This window comes from Nilaparvata lugens, chromosome 8 (assembly GCF_014356525.2).
Source record: "Nilaparvata lugens isolate BPH chromosome 8, ASM1435652v1, whole genome shotgun sequence".
In the NCBI taxonomy this organism is placed as follows: domain Eukaryota; kingdom Metazoa; phylum Arthropoda; class Insecta; order Hemiptera; family Delphacidae; genus Nilaparvata; species Nilaparvata lugens.
Window position 1 is genome coordinate 41495700 of NC_052511.1, and position 24252 is coordinate 41519951.

The window sequence follows — 24252 nt, forward strand, 5'->3', positions numbered from 1 at the left end:
AATTTCAGTGTCACTGAAAGTTTGAGTCTATTCATTCTTAATACTTTGATTGGAATTTGATTCAGACAACAATCCTCAGTGGAAAAATAAAAAAGAAAGAGAAATATGTTCAGCTGCTTGTACTTATGGACTCTGTCTCTGTTTGCGGTGTTGTAACCATTTCTTTATCCCGTGGCAAAACTCCTTTCCAGGAGTTCTCTGCATCATCCAACTCGTTCTTCATCCATTCAGGAATCTGGAAGTTTTGAAAAATTATAAGTCACATTAGGCATGAGATGTCTTGAAGTTTTCTCTTACAGTTGCATTAGTAGGAGTGGCTATCTTGAGAATACATACCCTATATATTATCTTCAGTTGCATTGGTAGGCAAAAATTAGATGTCACATTAGTCATGAAATGTCTTGAAGTTTTTTCTTTCAGTTGCAATCTTGAGAATATATATATTATGTGAGAGAATCTTTTAGGGCCCGTTTCCAAGCTCGGGACTTAGCTAAGTTCTAGACTTTAAAAAGCTGGAGTCAGAAAATTGGCTTTCCGAAGCGGGGCATAGTCGTAGTTTTTATGATAATCTTTCTTTCTCCAAGAAAAGTAAGTGTTTTTACAAATATGTACAAGTACCTAACACAGTGTCTGAACCAAGGTACCTAGAATAGAGTATTCTAGGTACATTGGTCTGAACTATATCAAAGTTATTATATACTGTAGTGTTTCGTCATGTAAAACAACATCAATAATCTTTCTTTTCTCATTTCTATAATAAATTGGAAACGTTTTTCCTTGGCGAAAAGAAACATTCCTAGATAATCAATAATAGCTGAAACTTTACACTATTTTCTCTTTATTTTATTTTGTGTTCAATTTTCTAGTTTTTCGAAATTTAATTCAAACGTAGACTGTGACTACGCCCCATTTCGGAAAGCCAATTATCTGACTTCAGCTTTTTAAAGTCTGGAACTTGGCTGAATCCCGAGCTCGGAAACCGGTCCTTAGTATCTTACATCTGGGATCTCGCCAATTACCTATCTCTTGCAGATAGGTTCTCTCTTGAAGTATGCATTTGATAGTACCTACCATGTAGGTAACGGTACCAAAAATATGAAAAGTCACTTGACATTTTTTATCTCTATGCCTGCAGCCCAGTGTGGGCTATGGCCTCCTCCACAACATTCCTCCAAGCATCTCTATTTTCTGCCTTTGCTCAAATAATTATGCCTTTGCAGGTTTTTTCCTTATTATTCTGTAAAAAGTTAGTCCGTAAGATTTTATTTTGTATTGTAGCAGAAAGCAGATAAATTTATTTTGATATTTTTATTTCTTCTCAATCATCTATAACCTATCCTTATTGAACCACCCCTAATCTCATCTACCCTTCGTATTCTCGGTCTGCCCCTTTTTATTTTCTAGTAAAGTTTCTCTTTGATCACTATATTCAAGTTAGAAAATTTATTAATCATTTCAAATTAGAAAAATATTGAAAAAACTCACCGGACCAAATGTATCGTAGTCAAATTTACTTTGAATATTTGTACTGGAAGCAACAACCTTAGCTTTTGTACTAAGATCCTCATACTGGTTGAGCTTGGGTAGTGGTACGGTCGTGTTCACATGAACCAGGATGCAATGCCACAGTGGTATCAAATCCTTCAGAACTACAATCTCTCCTTTGGCTATCTGATTTGCAGATGCATATAATCTGGATTCGAAAGCATATAGGAATCAGGGCATTTCAATCACACTTCAACAAGTATTGATAATGTCAGCATCATCAGCAGCAGCAAAAATTATTTTATTACATTATCGTATTTCATTGAATTTAAAAAAAATCTATTTTAGAAGAAGATGAGGTGTTACCATTAGAATATAATAGTATCAGTACCATAATCCAGTTCCTAGATAATAGAATATTATTGAATTTCCCAAACTGGAGAAGTGAATAAAATTGTTAACTTATTTTTTCTATCAACCTGAATAACCATGGATATTTTCATTATTCTATGGATTATCATGATCAATCATGAATAATATTAATCTATGGATTTTATTTATTTCACTCATTTTTTTCAAGGAAGTACTGACCAAGATTATATTGAAGTATTTATTTATTCATAGGCAATTAAAATAAAAAAAAACAATTCATAGTATTAAAGCACAAGATTAGAGTACGGTACAGTATTACTTCTGAATGGCTTGTAATCTACGCGTAGTACATTTTTGAAGTATGATTTTGTTTTTCAAGGATGAAATTCAAAAATGCTTACGCCAATATTTCTTCAGGTTCTTCAGCAGTATCTGTTTTTAATAGAGTCGAAGCGAATGAACTCCTGTTAGAAGATCCAACTCCCTGAAATCAAATAATTCTATTCAATCTATCTCGAAGATTATAATGAAAAATCTAGAGATAATCAATAGTCAATCAGTTAAATAGTTAACTATTAAAATAATTGAAAGAATAATTCATGATTCATAAAAATCACTAGTCACCCAATCACTCACAATCACTATAGCGGTAGTCAATTCAACTACCGATACAGTGATTGCACACGTAAGGACGTAAGTATAGTTTTCCACTTTGGTTTACCTTATATAATAAACTAGCCGTCAGGCTCGCTTCGCTCGCCAAGAGTGAGATCAGCAGGCTCGCTTCGCTTGCCTGCATTTTTCATTTGAGCATTTTTATCATATGTTAGGACGATCCAGTCGGGGGTCCAGACTAAACGTCTGGCTAAACGGATATGGCGAGCGAAGCGATCCTGACGGCTAGTAATATAATATTCCCAGGAATAGCTCTGATTGAAGTAGGCAGTGCCCAATCATTTTTTCCGCGAAAAATGCATTTCAATCTTCAACTTGGTGCCAACCTAACAAAGTCAACTCAACTTAATGCCAACCTGACAAAATCATTAATCTAGTTACCAGTTAACAACTGTTTCGAAGAGGTACTCTCTCTAGATTATAGCTCTATATTAACATATGGTATGGCCTTTTTTCAATTAAGAGAATAAGAAGAATATACATGCTAGAAGACGAACTTTAAACCCTTAAAAACCACCCTTAGAGTTAAAATACTGCCAAAAGATTTCTTAGTGCGCCTCTAAGGGGCCAACTGAACATACCTATCAAATTTGAACGTTTTTGTCCGATAGATTTTTAGTTCTGCGAGTGAGTGAGTGAGTCAGTCAGTCAGTCAGTCAGTGCCATTTCGCTTTTATATATATGGATTATATTTCTGTATCTTATGTATATTATATTCTATAAAAGTTACTAGAGAAATATATGACTTTCCATTGAATCTCTTGTGTTGTATCAATTAATTTTCTGTAATAAATTATATTATGAGTTCGAATGTGAAATTTACCTGAGTATTGTGTACAGGTGTGTAACGAGTCCCCCAAAAGTATACAAGGTTCTCATCAGTTCCAAATACGGTATAGGTGGGGCCACATCTTAGCATCTGCAAAAAATGAAATGTTTGTTCAAAAAATTAATATATTTATTGTAAATGATTGCTGGTATAAAATTAATGACATTTAATCAGTAATTGAACATATATCAACAATGAGAATAATTGAATTGAAATAATTCTACCGATTGGAATCAAGACGCGTTGTTTCAATGTGAATATTATTAATACCTACTACTTGCACTAACTTTTTTGGTTGAGGAATGTGGAATGCATTTCACTCCTGAGAAGGAGCTTCATCAATAATAATAAATTCATGCTACATTGAAGATAACTAGTAGTTCTGTGAACAGTAGACCACACGCAGTATTCTCATCCACAAGTACCTGATTGAAACTATAGACCTTATGGGAATACAGCAATAGACTGGCTTCTCCACACATCTGTGTAATCACTTGTCAGCTGATTTATAATGAATAATTCTATAGTCTGATTTTTACTCTAATATTGGCGTATGAAGGAGGCTCCTTTTTCCTTTTATATTATCCTTAAAATGCAAAATTTCCGAAAACCTTGTATATACGTCGACGCGCAATTAAAAAAGGAACATACCTGTCAAATTTCATGGGAATCTATTACCGCGTTTCGCCGTAAATGCGCAACATTATAAACATTTAAACATTAAGAGAAATGCCAAACCGTCGACTTGAATCTTAGACCTCACTTCGCTCGGTCAATAATTATAAGATTATCTTCTGCTATTTTAAAAGGGAAACAATAATAATAATGGAAAATCCTTTGGTTTTGATTTGACATATATACATACTATGATACACTATATTTTGATACACTATATATATCATACTATGGATGATTCTATTGACTACACTCACTTCTATAGAAATGTCCTCATCATCCATTATCTCCAGAGGACTCTCCATTTGACTTCCACTGAAGGATCCATCAACATTGCCCATTTGTATGATTTTCCCACATTCAGTCAGCACAACTGAGTAGCTGTTCGACATGGAGATCAGTTTTACTTTCCACTTGGAGAGAGCTGCAACTTTGGTGAATTCCACACATTTTTCAACTTTATTTCCAGGTTTCTATGGAGAAAAATAATAATAAAAAATTATTTGTGTAGTGCATGATGAAGCACTCTATACCAGTACTTGATAGCTCTGTTGAAGTAGACCTTTGAAATAAAGTGTCTCAACTTCAACAGGGAAAATTGTTTTGCAGAAACACTAATCAAAATGATTCTACTCTGTTCTAAAGTTTCTACTGTAAATTAGTTGAATTTGAACCTAAGTTTTCTGCATTATTTTGAAATATTATGTTTTTCTTTTACTGATTGGAGTTTTACAACTCTCTCACCAGCGGGCAAAGAGTTTCTTTTTGCTGGTGATACCTAGATTTTATATTTCATTTTATTCAAGTTTATGTTAATTTATTTATATTTTTAATGATATGTCATATTATAAAGAGTTTGTAATATGAACTGAATATTCTTAATTGGCAATAAAGAAATTGAAATTATTAATTCTCAGAAACGTATCATAATAGCCTATTATAAATACTCAGATACACAAAGTTTTAGTTTTGAAGTCTTCATTTCAAGTTGAGAAGACTTTCAAATTCAATTGAGATTCCCTCAATGAATGTGTTCCTTGAATCTTTAAAGGTTTGGATAAAGGTTTTGAGAAACTTAAATTGCATCTGGGTTCGGTTGGATATAATCTAGGCCTACATTATATAGGCATAAATTTTCACTTTTTTAGTAGTAGGCCTTTATTGTAACTTATATTGTATGTTCACATTTGAAGCCTGTTGTTCCTATCCCAATCATTCATAGTTCAGAATAATATTGAATGTATCAATGTATATATAAAAATTGTAAAAGCATTTGCTACTGTGCATTCAATTAAAATTCTGTTGAGAAGTGAAGACTATTTAAACTATTCAATTAAAATTCTGTTGAGAAGTGAAGACTATTTAAACTGTTCAATTAAAAAACTTTTACAAATATTAAAATATTCTCAACCCGAAATGATGTATGGATGGTAATGATTCGTCAATAATAATATAAGTTACAAAATTGAACTATATGCCTCACCATTGGCCAAATATAATAGGAATAAGTCCGAGATAATCCAAGCTTATTGTTAGCATTACTTCCACATGCGTATAGGACTCCATCTTCAGTTATTAGAGCAGTGCTATTGATGCCACAGACAATAGTTTTGATGCACCCAAGTTTTGATTTGTTGATCAAATTTGGTTCACAACTGCAAGAAAGGAATTTTTGTTAAGGCTATGTAATAATATTTTTTGAAGCCTCTCGATTTATCTGTTATTCTATTGTCAATATTGTCATCCATCAATTTTTACTCAAATACAAATTGAGCGTATTTCCGGTTTAGGTTCATTGTATTTTTCCCGGTAATCTTGTGCCATATATATTACAATAAGTATGTTCCTGTGAAAGTATTTTTACATTAACAATATACAACACCATGATAGACATTAGAATAAGGAGTGAATTATATAATTCGCTCCTCTTCTAAAAGATAGACCTGGCTATTACGAACAGTTTCCCTGTATTAAACTGTTCCCGTATTAAACTGTTCTTAAACACTTGAGAACTGTTGGACTAAGTCGATTTAGTTCAATCTAAACACAGAAAGGCTAGTTTCATTACCTTTAGACTATGTAACATATTTAATTTGGATTGATTAATAAGAATCCCTAGCTAAAATATTTATAGGTCTAAGTAAAGTAACTGGCTAATATCGCCAAAGAGATAACATAAAGATTAGATAATATCAGATTGTCCTGGCTAAACTAAACTGTACAACAGCCTAAGAGGAATTGAAATAATTTTTTGCTAATATATAATATATTATAAAATATTGAAGGTTGAGGTTAGGCATAAACATTTAGTGATCGGCGACCTAACGATCGACCGAGCCATGCAACGTAGAATCTGACCAAACACCTTGGCAGAAATTTATTGTGGCAAAACGGTATGCAATTTGAGGAAAAAAAGGTCTCACGTGGCTAATTATTATGATGCATGAAACAAATAATAACATATAAAAAATTAACTAGCATGTAGAGAGCATATTTAAAAAACCCAATAAAAATAATTAAATGTATCCAGGAAATAGGAGGTTACCAGGCGCATGAATACTGAAATAATTTGCATGCACCAATCACATAATGGCAATTGATAGGCGGCAATAGTATGCCGATTCAAAAATATTTGTATATATTTCTACAAATAAATAGAATTATGCAATTTTTACAGTTCATGATATGGCCTATCTATTATAATAATTGTGATTTATGAATAGTGAAGAAACATGACATGCCATGTATGCGGCAACACAGCTACTACATTTCAGTGCCACTTGTTTACTATTTTTGATAGCATGTTGTCGACCAAACTTTTTTATTAGGTTATTGTAGCATATATTGCAACGACCTCTCTTGGTTCTATCAGTTTATGATTAGGCCTACTGGCAGGCTGCACTACTTGAAGAGAGGAATCATTTATTCCAAGCAAGCTTTGAGCTACAAACTCCCTAAATGCAATAATGCCTATTCTTTTGCCTGAAATCTTTTGGTACAGGAAATGTGCATTTACCATTGCTGTGTTGCATAGCAGCTCAATTGCCACCTTCCTGTACCATTTTATGCCTTTCCTTATGGGACTAGAATAGCTTTTGATTTGATCTGACAAATCAATAAAAGTTTTTGCTGCATTATAATCAATTATTACATTTGGTTTCATGACAGGGCCTCTCTTCGTTTGAACCTCGACCAGTTCTGGAACATGTTTCGTTGTGAGAAATAAAACATCCCTCTTATCATGCCACTTTCCTACAATTATTTTGTTGTTGCTTTGCAAAGCACACATCTCCCCTTTTTTCAGTTTTTTCCCTATAACAGTTGATGGGTTATGCTTTCTCCTAGAACGCAAAGTGCCTACAAGGTGAGTCTTTTTCTCTAGTAACCTACAAGCTAAATCTACACTTGTGTAGAAATTGTCTGTGAATAAGGTTCTATGAGTGTCAAGCAGTGGAGTCATAAGCTCCATCACTGTGTTTGCAGTTACATCCCTAGATGACATTTCTTTTCCTGCATAAACCTTCAAATTCCAAGTGTACCCCCCAGCTGCACACACTTTATATAATTTGACACCATATTTGAATCTTTTCCCTGGCACATATTGTCTAAAATGCAAGCGTCCACGAAAAGGACCATGGTCTCATCTATACAGACATCTGCTGATGGGGTATATGCTTTTTGAAAATTTCCATTCAACCTATCAACTAATTTTCTTATTTTATACAACTTATCATTCTCATCTCTGTCATCATTATTGCAGAAATGTAGCAAACTTAGAATTAGCTCAAACTTATTTCTAGACATAACTTGTGAAATTTTATTAGAATACAAAACATTTTTAGACCAGTAATTGGAAATTTCTGGTTTCCTATCCAGTCCCATCCAAATAATTAGTCCAAGAAACTTTTTCAAATCACACACATCAATATCGTTCCATAATGTAAGTCTGGCTGAAGGGCCTAATGTTTCAGTTGTAATACCATGAACTATTTCCTGGTCTGCTTTCCTGTTCGTTTCTTCAACAATAAAATTTAGCAGATCATCATCAATTAGCTGAAGAAAAATGTTAGCTGGATCAACTTCGGGATTGCATGAGTCTAGGAATTCATTGGTTACCCCACAAATATCATCAAATATGAATTCAGTCAGATTTCCTTCCACATCAGACCACATTATGTTGAAATCAGGACCACGAACACCATCATTATTATCTATCACATCTGGGATTGGAGCATTTTGGTCATTTATGTTACTTACATTTCTGTCACTTTCATCAGACGAAGAAATGGATTCATTCAAACGCCTTCGTTTTGAAGTACACTGCGTTATTCGAAAATACTGTCACTTGAGTCACTGTCAGAGTTATGTATGTTGGATCACAATCACTATCATCAAATTGTTCTAAATACTCATCATTAGATGAAGAAGCAGCAAGAAATTCTTCAACCTCTTTTTGATTCATTTCAAAATATATTTATTAGCCTCAATAAACTATGAACAAAACATAATAGCACTCAATAGGTCTAACACAAACGTTTTAGCATCTTCAACCACATCAAATGAACTACACATCAGAAATTTCAGGTTAGAAATACTGTATATTTCAAGAGTCTTGTTTACAGAAATCACAGGTCTGCCAACTGAACCAAGAGTAGAATTATTTTGCTACAGGCCAGTACTGAACGTCACAACTGTAAATAGCACCCAGCTGTGCTTCTCTGTGATGCACAAGGCAGAGAACTGAACCATTGCATGTGATCAAATATGATGCACATGGCTGGATTGGAAAGTTGCTTGTCCTCATATATGATACACATGGCAGTCAATGTGTTAATTCTTCAAAAAGTTTCTTGCTTGGGTATCGTCGTGGTTTACCCAGTGCTGCCCTTATAAGATGCTTTTGTAGTGTAAAGACTTTATTAAAGTGACAATCATATGCACCACCCCAAGCTTTAATCGCATATTGAAACAGCGAGTTGGCATACTAATTTAAATAGTTTCAAGTTCAAAATTATTTTGTGTACCATAGTAGAAGTATATAGGATTAAGAATTTATTAGGTACCTACATTATTTATTCCAAAATTTTCAGAATACACAGTTCTCCAATTCTAAGTCTAATAACATTTTACATGCTGGCTCTATAATTACAGGCACGGACTCAAATCCCGGCTCAGGATAATGCGAGATATTCTTCTCGGGACACTCCCTTGTTTCAGGTGGACTCGTTAAGTCGTTCCGGCAGTCTAAAGAAACAATCATGTAGAGAAGCTCTGGAATTGATCAGTTGCGAGCTGGAAACTCGGTCTGACACCAGAACTCAGCCAGCCAAATCACACAATATTATTATTATTATTATTACTATATCATTACATGCAATATACATCTCAACAATAATTACTATCTGTATAAAATTCGTTGAATGAGAATTGATATTATGGAATTTTCCCATAATTGAAAAATCAAACACAGTTTTATTTTTGTCACATCCACATTTATTCGATTTCCACACAGGACTGCAGTTTCGTTTTGAAACCAACATATCTTGTGCAAATGTGTTTTTTCAATTCTAGCTGTATGTTATACGAGCTGTAAATCTTTCATTTGAAGAATATAGACAATTATTATAATAATTCACCTATAGCTCTACAGCTCATTGTGGGCTTTGGCCTCCTCCTCAACATTCCTCCAAGCAATACATTTCTATCCTCTATAAATTATAATAATTGAAACCTGTTTACCTGTCAATCTCGGATCCATTCGCAAGTCTGCCCGACTCTCCTCTTTCCCCATGTATAGAGATGACCTTCACTTGTCATCACTGCACAGTGGTGTTCACCACAACTCATCTCCACCACATTTTCACTCAATAGTCTCTCTAGAAAAAGTAGAGTAGCCTACTTGAAAACACTTATTTTATTCAATGCGGGTGATGCCCACATGAGCTTTTTGCTTGTGCGTTGGTAATGGGAAGTGCGAGGATGAATTATGGGATGATCAAACGTCCATGCCTATTCGATGTTGGGGTTTGGCGGGATTCGATCCCTTGACCAGGTAGCACTAGCAGACTGAATGGTGCAATGCCTTAACTATGGTGCGTACAGACTTTCGCTCTGCTCCGCAATCGAACGTCACTCGAGCACATCGATTGATGATCGACCGGGGAGCAAGAGTGGCACGCGAGAAGAGCTAACATCTCCATTAACGTTCATGATAGGAGCGATTGCGGAGCGAGTGCGAAGCGTGCGTGGAGCGAGTGCGGAGCGATTGTGGAGCGAGTGCGGAGCGTGCACAGAGCGTGTTGGAGGCGCGTATATCTGTACGCACCTCTAGTCGACTCGGCTATCTGGCCGGCAATAAAACTCTATCAATATAATATATTAAAATAGATTGTTGGATTTGATTCAGCCTACATTAGACTAGGAATAACTCATATGTAAGGTTCCTCTACCACGGAGGAAAGAACAAAGAAATAGAGAATTAAACTTATAAAGGAATAAACTTATTATTCATTCTTTTTTCTGTGCCTCTACACACTTACATAAACACAGATTATATACACTCATACATAATTCGAGTTGAATACAGTGCATTGAAAAGTACGATTAATATCAATGACATATGGTTAATTATTTTAAACTATCTATACTATAATAACTAAGGAAAGAACTGGCTTAAACACGTACACGGGATAGAAAAATCATGTTTGACGCATCATCACGTCTGAACTACTGGACTGATTGACTTGAAATTTTGCATATAGATTTAACGAGGATTGTTATAGGCCTATTTTAAATTCTTCTCAGTAGTTCAGGTTTCAGTTTGTCAAGCTTTTTATTAAACCCTTGCGGAGCACGGAATACCTGCTGGTATGATAAGGTCCACTATGACCTTAAAGGGTTGCAGATCATATCTAAGGATCATCATTATTGGGTGATAATTCCTTACCAATCAGATGAGGCTTATGGACGTTTCTCCATTCACCATGACCAAGAGATCCGAAGGTGCCATCTCCACATGTCATCGCCATTCCTGTGTCACTAACAAATATGCTGAACCCATCCCCGGCTCCAACCCTGATGAAAAATATTGAGAAGAAAATCAACATATTCATCACCAACTAGCTGTTGAATAATAAAGCAGTTACCCAACATTATTTGATCTACTTCTTCACAGTGCAGAATTACAAAACTATAGTGCGGTGCACGTTATAATGGCAGTGGATAAAGATAAAAGAATAGCGATGCCGATTCTCTGCATTGATTAATTATATTTCTACACTGTCAAAAACATACTTGGCATCGTTGTGGACCTGGAAAAGGATAGTACCACCAGCTTTGTCGAATGATAGACAAGGATAGCAAAACCAAAGTTGATCAAATACTGTCATTATAGCGTGGACCTTACTATTATACTCACCTATCGCCCTTCTCTCAGTATTTGCAAAAATCCTAGAGAAAGTTGTCAGGATAAGATTAGTAAGCTTTCTAACCAAACACAGTTTTTTCAGCAAAAATCAATTCGGGTTTCAAAAAGGACTAAGTACAGAGGACGCCATGCTTAAATTTATCTCTGAAATATATAATGGAATAAACAATAATAAGAAATGTGCCGGCCTCTATTTGGATATCCGAAAAGCGTATGATACTGTGAATCACGATATATTGTTGGGAAAATTGCAAGACTCAGGAGTTAGAGGTGTATGTAATAATTGGTTTAAAAGCTTTCTAAGTAATAGGTCACAACAGGTAAGGATTGGGGATTCGCTAAGCGAGCTAAAACTTATAGATACAGGGGTAGGTCTGCCTCAGGGGTCCGGGCTATCAGCTGAGCTGTTCCTTGTGTATGTTAATGATCTTTGTAACGGCAACTTTGAGGGATCTGTCACAGCCTTTGCCGACGACACAGCACTGAGTTACAGTGCAGATGATAGAGGTCAGTTGGCTCAGATGATTGGTGAAGATTTAAAGAAATTGAATTTATGGCTGCAGGTGAACACCCTAGAATTAAATGCCAGTAAATCCCACATAATTGTCCACAAGCTGAGGCCTGAAGGAAATGATTTAATGAATATATCATTTCATTCAAATGAATGTGATAGTCCAATAAACTGCACCTGTGAAAAGATTTCAGAAGCACCCCAAGTTAAATATCTAGGTATTATAATTGATTCCAAGCTTACTTGGAACCAACAAATAATTAAATTGAAGAGGGAACTTACGTGTGTATGCAGAAAATTTTACTATATAAGAAATTTATGCCCCGAATATGTCATGGAATCGCTGTACTATGCACTCGTAAACAGTAGACTACAATATGGAATAGCGGTATGGGGAGGAGCTTATTTTAATAACATTAAACCTCTTGTCACCGGGCAAAAATACATATTGAGGACCATAGACAATAAACCAAGATTATTTAGCTCTTTGCCAATTTTCAGAAAATGGGGATTTCTACCACTAAGGTATCTGTATTTCTTCAAAGTATTGTCAATTTTCTTTTTTAGAAGTGGGCAAGTGAACGTTGCTAACCGCGAATATTATCTCCGATCCGCAAGTAATTTAACCAGGCCAAGACCACACAAAGAAATCTTTAAACGGTTTTATTTATTTATAGCCCCAAAAGTATACAATGAAATTCCAATTAGCATAAGGCAGCAAAAAAATCCGAGAAGTTTCAAGTTTTTTCTGAAGAATTGGTTATTGGAAAAGCAGGATGTTGAAGTGTGGTTTAGAGATCTCAGATAAAAACTTAATAATATTGCAATAGAAATATAGTTACAGGTCATTTAAAGAAATCTATTCAATGTGTGAAATATTCAAATCTAAGCTTAGTAGGTATTTGTTTCTGTTTGTGATGTAAATAGATATTATTATTCAAGGTAAAACAACCCAAGTTGGAGAGTGTAGATATAAGTGATTAAGTGCCCTAAGATTGCTCTAGAATAGATAGATGGCAAGGGATACGTTAAGTTGAATTTTTCACCTTATGATGAATGGATATAAGTGGAAGAGTAATTATATTGTTTGTTTTTAAATAGAGAAGACAAGTTTTGTTGATTCTAGTACCTAACAGTTTTCTTCGCGACAGGGATGTAGTAATTATTATTTATAGGTTTATAATTTTTCTAAATGACTAAAACTATTTGCTGGTAACTCCCATAAAGGAATCCTCGGGAGTACCTAATTTCTCTGATAAGGAAGCAATTGTATGATTATTTTGTTATATAATTTCATTGAAAATTGAAATGTTTCTTCATACTGTTATGTTATATGTTTTCATTTGAAATTGTAATTGTGATTTTTCCTTTTTACGAGAAATAATTATTATTATTATTATTATTATTATTTAATAGATGGAAATTACTGAGATATTGCAATTATTCAAATGCTAATGAATTGAATTATTATTCAACGAAAATCCAAATTAAATGCTGTAATTCACCCCCAAGTAGACTTCTGCTACTGCAAATATTGGCAACAGGGTAAACAGCTAGATGGAAATTCGACGAGCGCATTATTTGATTAATTATTGCATTATTTCTAGCTGTTCACCCTGTTGTCAATATTTGCAGTAGCAGAAGTCTTCGGGGTGAATTACAGCATTTAATTTGGACTTTCGTTTAATAATCATTTTCATCTTTAATAGGTCTATTGGGGGTTTTCAACATTTGCATTTTAGGGAAAAAGTGATTTCTCAGTCAATTGAAAAATGGAAAACTGCGATTCCAAGATTGAATTCGAACACTTGTAGGCCTATCACTTGTATCAATTACATTAACTAGGTATATAATCATATAGTATAACTATATATATCTTATTTAAATTACTAATAATTTAATATTAAATTAATGTGTAACCTTATCTAAATTTGGGAGGAGAATAGCACAAGGCTACCTTATTTTTTCTCTCCCTATCATTCTAATGAAGCATTTATTGTATTTATTGTACGAATATTTATTGTATGATGTATTTATTGTATGTATAGTATCAATGATTGCCAACCAATATGCAAAACCTATTTATATTCCCATGGGAAAAAGTTGATTAACAAGCAGTAATTCAACTAAAAGTAAATCAAACTATAAATATGAACAATAAGAGTTCGGTACGATTATATTTGACAGTAACTTTATCGAATGATGGAATAACTACAAAATTTCTCATTATTTTATGCCTCATAGTGATTTTTCATAGAGATTTAGAGGGAAAAAATCAACGAAATTCATTAGTTTATGAGAGAAGTATCCATGACACTCACTTGACAATACCTCTTCCTCTTAAGCTGTCCACCAATCTTGGCTGCTGACACCAAATCATGGTTTCATCATGACCAAGTTGGCCTCTTCTTCCTTCGCCCCATGTATATACTAGCATCTCTGTAATTAAAAATAACAAATTATTATAGAGAGTATATAACATCTTTCTGTTTATCTGTATGATTAGTAATTTATAAAACTATTTTTGCCTTGTGATCTTCCCTTTTTATCTGAATAAAGATAATTGAAAAAAATATATAAGCTCTATTTAGAAATATAAATCTAATAAGTACGGTACCTTTTTTTAAATTGTTTTTTCACTTTATTAAAAACAATTCGATTTTTATTTTTTTTATTCAAGAATAGCCCTAACAAAAAAAGACAAGCTCTATTTACTCTCGTATATCTATGAGATGGCAATTTGTGCGAATTTTATTTAGCTTATGGCAGATACACAACACATATAGGCCTAAAGCTCATGAGTTTTAAATGCCTACATTATACACTGTATATTTGTGAAAATAATAGCATTCTTCAATTCGGTCGTAAATTCGTTTTGTCAAAGTGAAAACATAAGTAGGGTACTATTTAGTAAGATAGCTATTTATTTATTCTTATTCCATGATTCTACACATTGATATTTGATAGTTTTAAAAATTGAAATGTATAATTATTTGAAAATTACCTACCTGAACTTAGAGCTACATAATGTGTATGGCTGGCAGAGATATGGATGACTTTACATTGAGCCGGCATTTGTACTGGAATCAGTGAGAAATCTCTGCCTTTTCCGGTCATTGTATACAAGACAGATCTGGAAATAAATTTAAAATTCTGGTACTAATCAAATATGCTTATAAAATAAAGGAAAATGGCAAAGGAATCAAATTCCTTACAACCAACTCTTGAATAATAAAGCAGTATAATGAGATATGTGTAGCTTATTCATGAATATTGTTCAAGTAGATAGAATATTATAAAAATAACTAATAGAAAATAATTTTTTATTGGACTGCTTTATGATAAGAATAGTCTGACACATGATACAGCCAATAGTTCGATATCCACCTACATATTATTCAGAAGAATATTACAATTTTAGTCACAATCTATTCATTTTGCATTTTATTGAGAGGATGAACATTTCAGTTGCTAATTGCTATCTTTGAACGGAGCTTATTAGAAAGATAGGTATATTATTAAGAAAAAGTATCAATTTTCAAGTATTTTAACTGTAGTGGAGGGAAAAATCTTACCTTTGTTTGCGTGGTCTAGCTCTTATAAGTTGTAGCATGTAAAGAAGACAAATTTATTGTTACAAGTTTAATAATAGTGGGTAATATTATAGATATTAAAAGTATTCAATGAGAGTTCCATGAAAGCTCAAACTATATTGAACTACACCGTATATAATATTATATGCTATTCATGGGAATTATCTTCATAGCATTTTGTCATTTATAGTAAGTGGATGGAATGAATAATAATGAACATTGATATTAAGATTTCACTTAATTTTATACTGACATTGGATGATCAAGCTGTAGGTAGGCCTACAGCTTAAATTTAAATTTATGGATAATATCAATAATTCTGCTTCTTGTACAAGCATTTCTAGTTGGTAAAAGTGGCTTCTCTTGCTTCTTATTATATTTTCAATTGTTTCATGATCCGGATTGAAGAATGAATATTTTTGTGCTGATGCTCATGTAAAATAGGATGCTTATGATAGTAACAAGTGACGCCTTTCCATTCAACCCTTGTCACACGTTTTTTATAAATTAGTTAGTTTCTGTAAGTAGATATATTTGTAAAAAACAGAAACAAAATTAACATGCATAACATGTTTTAGTAGAAATCGATAAATTAAGAAATAATCGATATATAAAGAAAGTATAATTTTGAATTCCTCCCTCTCTAGTATTGGGAAAATATCTTCTATAGTAATGGTCTAGCCTATAATTGAATCATGAATTGAGTTTAAACATTGACTTTTAGTTAAACACTCACTCTGAGATAGTCTTTTTATAATCATCAGTCCCAGCTAGAAGTTGATCTATCCTCTCACTGCAATAACAAAAAGAAGACTACCGTAATAAATATCAAATATCTGATAGGTATACACTTAGAAATTTTTTCGCTGTAAACTATTTTCTATTGCACAGTTCAACCAGTCACAAATAAACGATTAAACAGTATCTTTACTCTATGGTTCAACTTATTCCATGTGAATTATCAAACATTATTGTTCCAGTTACAGAGATAGAATCATCGATAGAGAGGTAGAAAAATACCAAATCATCTATTATTGAATGGCTGTGTATATTGTATTTCTCATTAATATTTGTTGATCAGTTTATTATGCATGGAGAAATCTTTGAATCAATAAGGAAATTATTATCAATATTTTGAATTAGTATCCTACACCTGTAATAATTTGTCAGAATAGCTTGAATAAATTCTATATTATTTCACATTTGACCAATACAATTTATTACAACTTATAGAATTTATTTACAATTCTCATAATACTTCCTTGTGATAATCCTCTTTATAAATGTATACATAGGTACTTTACTCTGTAATAGTATAACTCTATAATTGAAGTATTCATCAATCATTGAAACAACATGGGATAAGTACCTATCCTTCATCTGATCAATCTCATTTGACAAGAAAATATTATGATAGTATGTAGTGGGCAATATTTTGTAAATATTCTAGGCATCAATTTTACCAGACTTCCTGAGCAGAGGGCCGCATATCAGGGTTCTTTGATAGCAGAGAAGAAACTAAATCCCTGAAACCTGTTGAATATCCATTTGGTACAGGCTGGAAGTCACCCTGAAATATATGTGAAAAACATTTCTGTATTTCCTTGGAACATTTTTTCTGAAGCCGATTATTTCAATTTTAAGTAATCAATTCATAATAGATAAGGAGTCCAATAAGACTTTTTCACGTCTTTTGGTAAGAATACTTGAAAGTATACTCACCTTCATAATTTTGTTGACAAGGGCTGGAAGATTTGTTCCTTCAAACGTCTTCTGAAGACAAGCGAGCTCATACAAGATACAACCAAGAGCCCAAACGTCCGATTTGGAACCATAATGCTTTCCTTCACACTATAACATGAATTTCATTTTTGTAAATCAAATAGTAGGTTTAAAGTAGAATGTATACCAAAAGTGATTACACTCATCGATGGAAGTGGAACTTTGCTAGTTTAAAATAATATTTCAAGTAGTAGCCTATATTACGCAGAGTAGGCTGCTTAACTAGAAATGACTTTCTATAGTCTATTGTTTTCAACAATTCTGACAGGCCCAAATCTGGAATAATATATACTACTATTTCATTGATACCACTCGGATCCTCTTGATAATCATATATTATATCATTGAATAGAACAACTAGTAGTGAAATTTCTTCAATAAAAGGATTTATTCACTAACTGTGACATTGAGATCTTTCGGCAGGTCCGCCATCTTCAAGTTGATAAGAGATTATTGATGAAGACTAGACTGCTAGTCGTTTTATTTGATAACATAAAGTGATTAAATAGTAGGATAAGATCACAAAATTGAAGAATATTCTTTATCTGGTTACACAATGGGGTAATGTACGTGGTACCGTAAATAAAAGTTTTGTAATAAATTTCTAAGGAGACTTCATGTGTTTTATTTTACCTACCATCTCTGGACTGATGTAGTACGGTGTCCCAAGAATTGTATGCGCTTGCGATTTTGTTGACATCACCTTTGAAATACCGAAATCACCCACCTTCACCACGTTATCTTTTGTCAGAAATACGTTTGCTGTCTTCAAATCCCTATGGAAAATTCATCAAAATTTCAATGAATAGATAAAAAACAAGAGAAAAGTATGCTAGAAAACGGCACAGCTTAAAAAAATTATTTTCTTGATGCAAATAATGATCTATTTCCATAAACTTCATGTGCGAAGTTCTAGTAATCTTTATTTTTGTGTAGCTAGTTCAGCAACTCCGATATCCAAAATATCTTTTTTAAAAGATATTTGCAAAATTCTTTGGATTTTGTCTTGTAAGCCTCGATAGTTTATAAGAATTCGAAGTTGAAAAAGTATTAAATTTATATTCGTATTCCAATTAGATCCTACTCAAATTTAATTTGTGAAATTATTCATGACTTCCATAGCTTAGTTACATTTCAACACTTTCCAACAGAGGAAGATATGCATCAGTAAAAATGTCTGTATATCAGCAGAGAAAAGTACCTGATCAAATAATGTATCTATACATCCAACAATTGATAGGCAGATAATAACAATATTCTATAAATTGATTCATTACAAAATGAATCTATTGTGCAATTTTTAATACTGAAAAAAATGTATTTCACTTTATTTTAAGCACTTACATGGGGTATTACATACATACGATTATATAGACGTATTACCTATGAAGAATATTATGCTGATGCATATGGGCAATAGCACTGCATATTTGCCTGAAGAATATAAGTGCATCTCTCTCACTCAGCTGCTTGGACTGTTGAGCTATGAACTGGGCCAATGTGCCACCATCCGCATACTCCATCTCAATCATCAGCACACCGTCCACTTCAAAACTGCCCAAATATCTGGCAAATTTATCAGAAAAATTCAATATTCACTAAAATTCACATAGAAATAAAAAGTTACCTATTAGAGAAAATAAAAATTTAGGTAGTAAAATTCTTCGAGTATGCTTTAGAGTAACGTACACGGTACCTATCTGAAGATTAATATTAGATTTAACAAGTTTTCACTATAATTGAAAAAAAAATCGAATTACTAATAAACCACACCACTAAAAAGTCACTCATATTTTTATAATTTTCATGCTCTGGTTAAAAAATGAAACATGAACTTACTTTCACTAGGGCCTACTAGAAGAATTAAGAGTCATGATCTTGTACCAACATAAATTTATTATGATATATAGGTCTAAGTTACTGTTCTTTAATGATATTATCTTGTTTTAGGACTCTTCAAAAGTTATGAATGTGTGATTATTCTCATTTTAGTAAGCTTTAATCAAATAATTGATTATTACAGCGACACTATGAAAATAATTCAACGAATACAATGTAAAAAATCCCTCATTCTATAGCAAACTGGAAAATAATCTCAGTTGGTGGAAAATAATTTACTATTGTCCTCAAAAAGAAAGTATCCATTCTATAGTTGAGAGTTTTTGTGTTCTATAGTATTTTATAATAATATGCATCATGTATATTAATTTGCTACATTTCTATTACTGTATTTTTGAACACATTTTTTTTGGTAGACATAGCACAGATAATTCTGGTAACTTGATACATTTTTGTTCAGCCCATGTTTTTATTCAATATTCAATTCAATTTATTTTTTCCTTCTGAATACAATTCGAAGCAGTTACATAGAATCTTGAGCAATAAAGTTTATTTCATATTATCTTAGTACCTAAATTACAAATTAATATTATTTCATTTCTTTAGCAGTCTTTGACTGATTATTATAAAATACTCTAAGAATAAACTTTCTGGTGGGCTACTCTTATTACTCTAAATCCAAGTTCCCTTATTTTAAAAACTTCTTTAATGTTCTCAAAAAGGGTACTTGGATTTTTAATATTCTGATAGTTGAAAAAATATATATTGTCCTCAAATATGTATTTTAGTTTAATTGAGTAGATAAAGAATCTGAATTTATCCCAGTACGGTACCGTACGAACTTTATCTGGTAATTTTTAATTCCCTCAATAATTTACTCACCTTATTATATTAGGATGAGTAAGGAGAGACAGTACTTGTACTTCATTCAATGCCATTTGGCGTTCAGAAGCGGTCAGCTCAGTCATGTTTATCTCTTTAATCACAACCAGTCTATTATCCTTATCGCGTTCATATAGAATGGCCGTTCCAAATGCACCTTCAAAAACAAATCATACAAACTCTGTATACACAAGATCATATTATCGTATTTCATTACCGTGATTCAGTTACCGTGGGCTACATTAGTATAAATCATAGTCATCAGTCCACTGATTCTGATATATCATCAAAATAAACATTTATGTTACTGAGTGAATATAATGGTTTTCAGTATATATTTTGAAGTGAGTGAAGTGAGGAGAATATTTATTACTACTATACCATCAAGTGAAAATAGCAGACATTACCTTTCCCAACCATTCTAATCTTTTTGTAACCAGATAAATGTTGGTTATTGGGAGAATATATCTGTTGTCTTAGAATGTCATCTTTTCTGGGGTCAAAGTAGTGATGACTGATAGGATATCCATTCTCATCCAATTTACGAAAATCTTCATTCAGTGTAATTGGTACCTATTGGAAGATATGGAAAAAGTTGGCATTAATGTACGGGTACCTTATATTTGATGTAGGACAGTTAGGATTCTCTCAAATTTACAATTCATTTTTATTTGAGCCGGTGAGAGGAAAAGTGGTCTAAGTCAATTTTTTTTCAATTTGAGGTTATTATGTGTATCAATTGTTTGTACGTCATTCTATCACATGGAAAAGTGATCCAAGTCATAACCTGTTTTTTTCTGATTTAGATGGCAGTGAATAATCATTGGCCAACGGAATAGGTGAAATACTGAAAGCAAAAGTGGTACAAGTCTGACTTATACCACTTATCCGTGAAGGTACTTGACTTACTTCACTTTTCCATGTGGTGTGTCTTGTTATGTTGTGCTTCCTGCAGATTTATTCACACTCCCAATGATTGGGAGAGAATCAGAATGATAAACGTAAAACTTGTAGGCCTTATGACATGTTATACATGTTTCCTATCAAATGAATAGGCCTCAGCAATTGAATTGATAATAATAATCTGTCTCATTTGTACGGTACCTATGTATAGTGGACATTTATTTGTTTAAGATAAAGAAAGGAAAAAAGGAAAAAATGTCATGTCTTAATTTTTCCTTTCTTTATCTTAATATGGAGAAGTTCCACAATATCTCTGATAAAAGTGTTAAATTTATTTGTTTCTTTTTGATATAATAGATACATAATAGTCTACAGCATTAGGATTGATTGATTTGCACAATCTCCATTAATTTGCAAATATGAAATTAGAATTGGTTCGGTATCGATAAATTATCCGAAATTGAAAATATTAAAGAAAATTTGAAACATCTATGGTAATGTCCAACACGAATGAATAAATTTCTAGATCAGTGTCAAATTATGAATAGCCTGCAACTGATACTCACTTCCATAATTTCTTGTAACAAATGTTGAAAATAAAGAGTGTTCATAGAAGCAGAAACGTTAAAGAAGTCGATTCTATTATTGACAGACAAGTCTTTATTCAAGTGTCTGGTGGACAAGGCATATAAAAAGTCTCGAATCGCTGGGTCATGTCTTAATGATTCCGTATTGATAATCTGAAACAAAAAAGACAAGCTGAAAATAATAGGAAGCTCTTATCTTAATAGGAATGGGCTAGCCCTAGCCCACTATAGAATGTAAATTTAAAGAAATGGTTTATATAGTTGCGTTGCTTAAAATCCAGTTATTTCACAAGAAATAATTACTGTATTGTTTTGAATCAGTTGCGTTGCTTAGAATCCAGTTATTTTACAAGTCATAATTTATTATTGTTTTGAATCAGTTGCGCTGCTTAGAATCTAGTTATTTTACAATAAGGCATTCTTTTTTTTTGAATCATATATTAATTAAAAATGTATATTTTGAACACTTCAAAAACCAATGAATAGGCCTATAGTAAAGTTCTTTCAAGAGATTAGAATCCTACCTTTTTATCAGTAGCACACACGAATAGTCCTCTTGAATTTCCATGAAGAAAAATGCCTATATTGGAGACCTTATTCAAGCTCAATACTTTTCCAATTTCCACTGGAAAAAAGGGCACAAATTAAAAATTTGAAGAAGTTCAGTAATGAACTTCCACCTACTCAGTCATTGTACTCCTACTATAGAACTTCTATTTTTTTAATGTTGGTGCAACATTTATTATTCTAACATAGTAAATACAAGTTATATAATCATTAGTACCACTTGGTGGTTGAAGGAATATCAATGCCTGACATGATTATTTCTCCTTTGAGATTTATTTCAGAATGGGGAAATTTCTTTTGAAAATAGTACAAGCAATATGGGATAGTTTTATGAAATTGCATTTACAATCTTATTTTCACCCACATCTTTCTATTTCCTTTGGTTGAAGTATGGTAGAGATTTCCATGTAGTCATATATTTTTTGTGACAGGAGAGCAGCGATGTAAAGCAATAAGAACTATAATGATCATTGAGCAATTGAATTTTTTGGTTTATGAAGATAATAAACACTTTTGTACTTGATAAAAAACAAATTGAGAACGATTTGATTGATCTATCCAATAAAAACCCGTCTAATGCAAACTAAATTGAAAATATCTAGTTCATATACGTACCTAGGATATCATACAATGTGAATGTTTGAAAATCGTAAGTAACCAGAACAGTTGAAGCCTTCACACAATTCTGTACATATTGTAATCGAGGAATGCTATTTGAAACGATCAACAAGCTTTCAATAGCTTGATCCATTTTCATTCCAATCTGGTTCCACACAGTTGTACGCTAGAATATTAACTTCTCACAGTGGGTCTTTTCTCAATAACACTCATCCTCTGTGAAAATTTGATTATATTTCAAGAAATATTTCAGGGCTACCGGTAGAATGATGTTGAGAAATAATCCTTCACATTTGGGGATTCTGAAATCAATTAGATGAAATTAATAATTTACTTTTTAATAAAAAAATAAAGCCATCAATATTAAACAATGATCTAAATAGAAATGAATGATCAAGTTAATCGACTAGTGACTTTTTGGAAGTATAGGCTACCGTATACTTCTCTGTCCATTCAATGAAGTATGATTAATTTGTAAAAATATTCAAATAACGTTGCCTTGAAAATCATCCTTTCCTCTTCTGCCACATGACATGAACTTGCTCTAATTTGGGAATATATATTTTAAATTGGTACAATACAGTCAGGTGTATTATAAAATGAGTAGATTTTCTAAGTGAACAGTGTTCAATTCAAGAACTATGAATAATTTATTCCAAAATGTACTGGTCGTTGTATGGATAAGAATCTCTTTTGAATGAACCGTATAACTCAAGAAAAATGTGGAATTTATTCGATGAGTAAGTGATCTAGAAGTGATCTGGTGTAATTATAAATGAGATGAGTATTTTAAAAAAATAAAGATGGTAGGATTCTTGATATATATATATAGGTACGGTAAAGATCTATATCAATCATTTCAGCCTGCTTGTACACAACGTTGCAGATCGTGTGTGGAAGTCTAACGCTGGATGATCGTTAATTGACCATAAATGGCTTGAAAACATTTTCCGATCCCGTCTACTTTCCTCACATGATGAATCCAATTTGATAGTGCCTCACAACAAAAGAGTGACACCAAAGGTTGCCTAAAAGTAGAATAAAATGTTCAAGGCTACAATTTTCTCAATAATTCTAAGTGTAAATTGTGTTTACCTTGGTTTGTTAGAACTATCTTCAGTGTAAATCTATGATTATTATTGTACATTATGTATAACTTTAATACCTGAGAATAATGAAGTTACAAATGAATGGTTGCTCTCCCAGACGAATTCACATTTGCCATGGAATCAATATAGCTCTTGGCAATACAGTATAGGCCTACAGGTGGTATCTACTAGCCGTCATGTTGCCATAGTAATGGCATTGACAACAAATCCTTTCAAGTATAATTGTTATTGTTTCGTTTTGTATCATTGTTCAATGTTCACAGAAGGATTCTACGATTTTCTGAGCATTAATCAGCTATTGCATTTTTCGAAACCAACATTAAGAAAGAATGCTTAACGTTGAGTTGGTAATTGAAAAATCTGGTGTGGTACACTCACACAACTTTCCTTGCTCATTGA

At 32.7% G+C, this 24252-nt stretch overlaps 1 protein-coding gene across 1 annotated transcript; it reads right to left on the bottom strand.

The window, feature by feature from the left end:
- Positions 1-80: 80 nt before the first annotated feature.
- On the bottom strand, positions 81-23041 carry LOC111062227 (serine/threonine-protein kinase Nek8). Its single transcript, XM_039435147.1, is given in 21 exon segments — positions 81-235; positions 1486-1693; positions 2259-2341; positions 3356-3451; positions 4294-4509; positions 5520-5691; positions 9776-9819; positions 9821-9912; positions 10983-11110; positions 14295-14412; positions 14982-15106; positions 16303-16359; positions 17030-17136; positions 17289-17417; positions 17986-18124; positions 18732-18914; positions 20070-20226; positions 20477-20642; positions 21539-21712; positions 22084-22184; positions 22742-23041. Coding segments are annotated over 21 exon segments (2763 nt in total). The 5' UTR covers positions 22884-23041; the 3' UTR covers positions 81-109.
- Positions 23042-24252: the final 1211 nt, after the last annotated feature.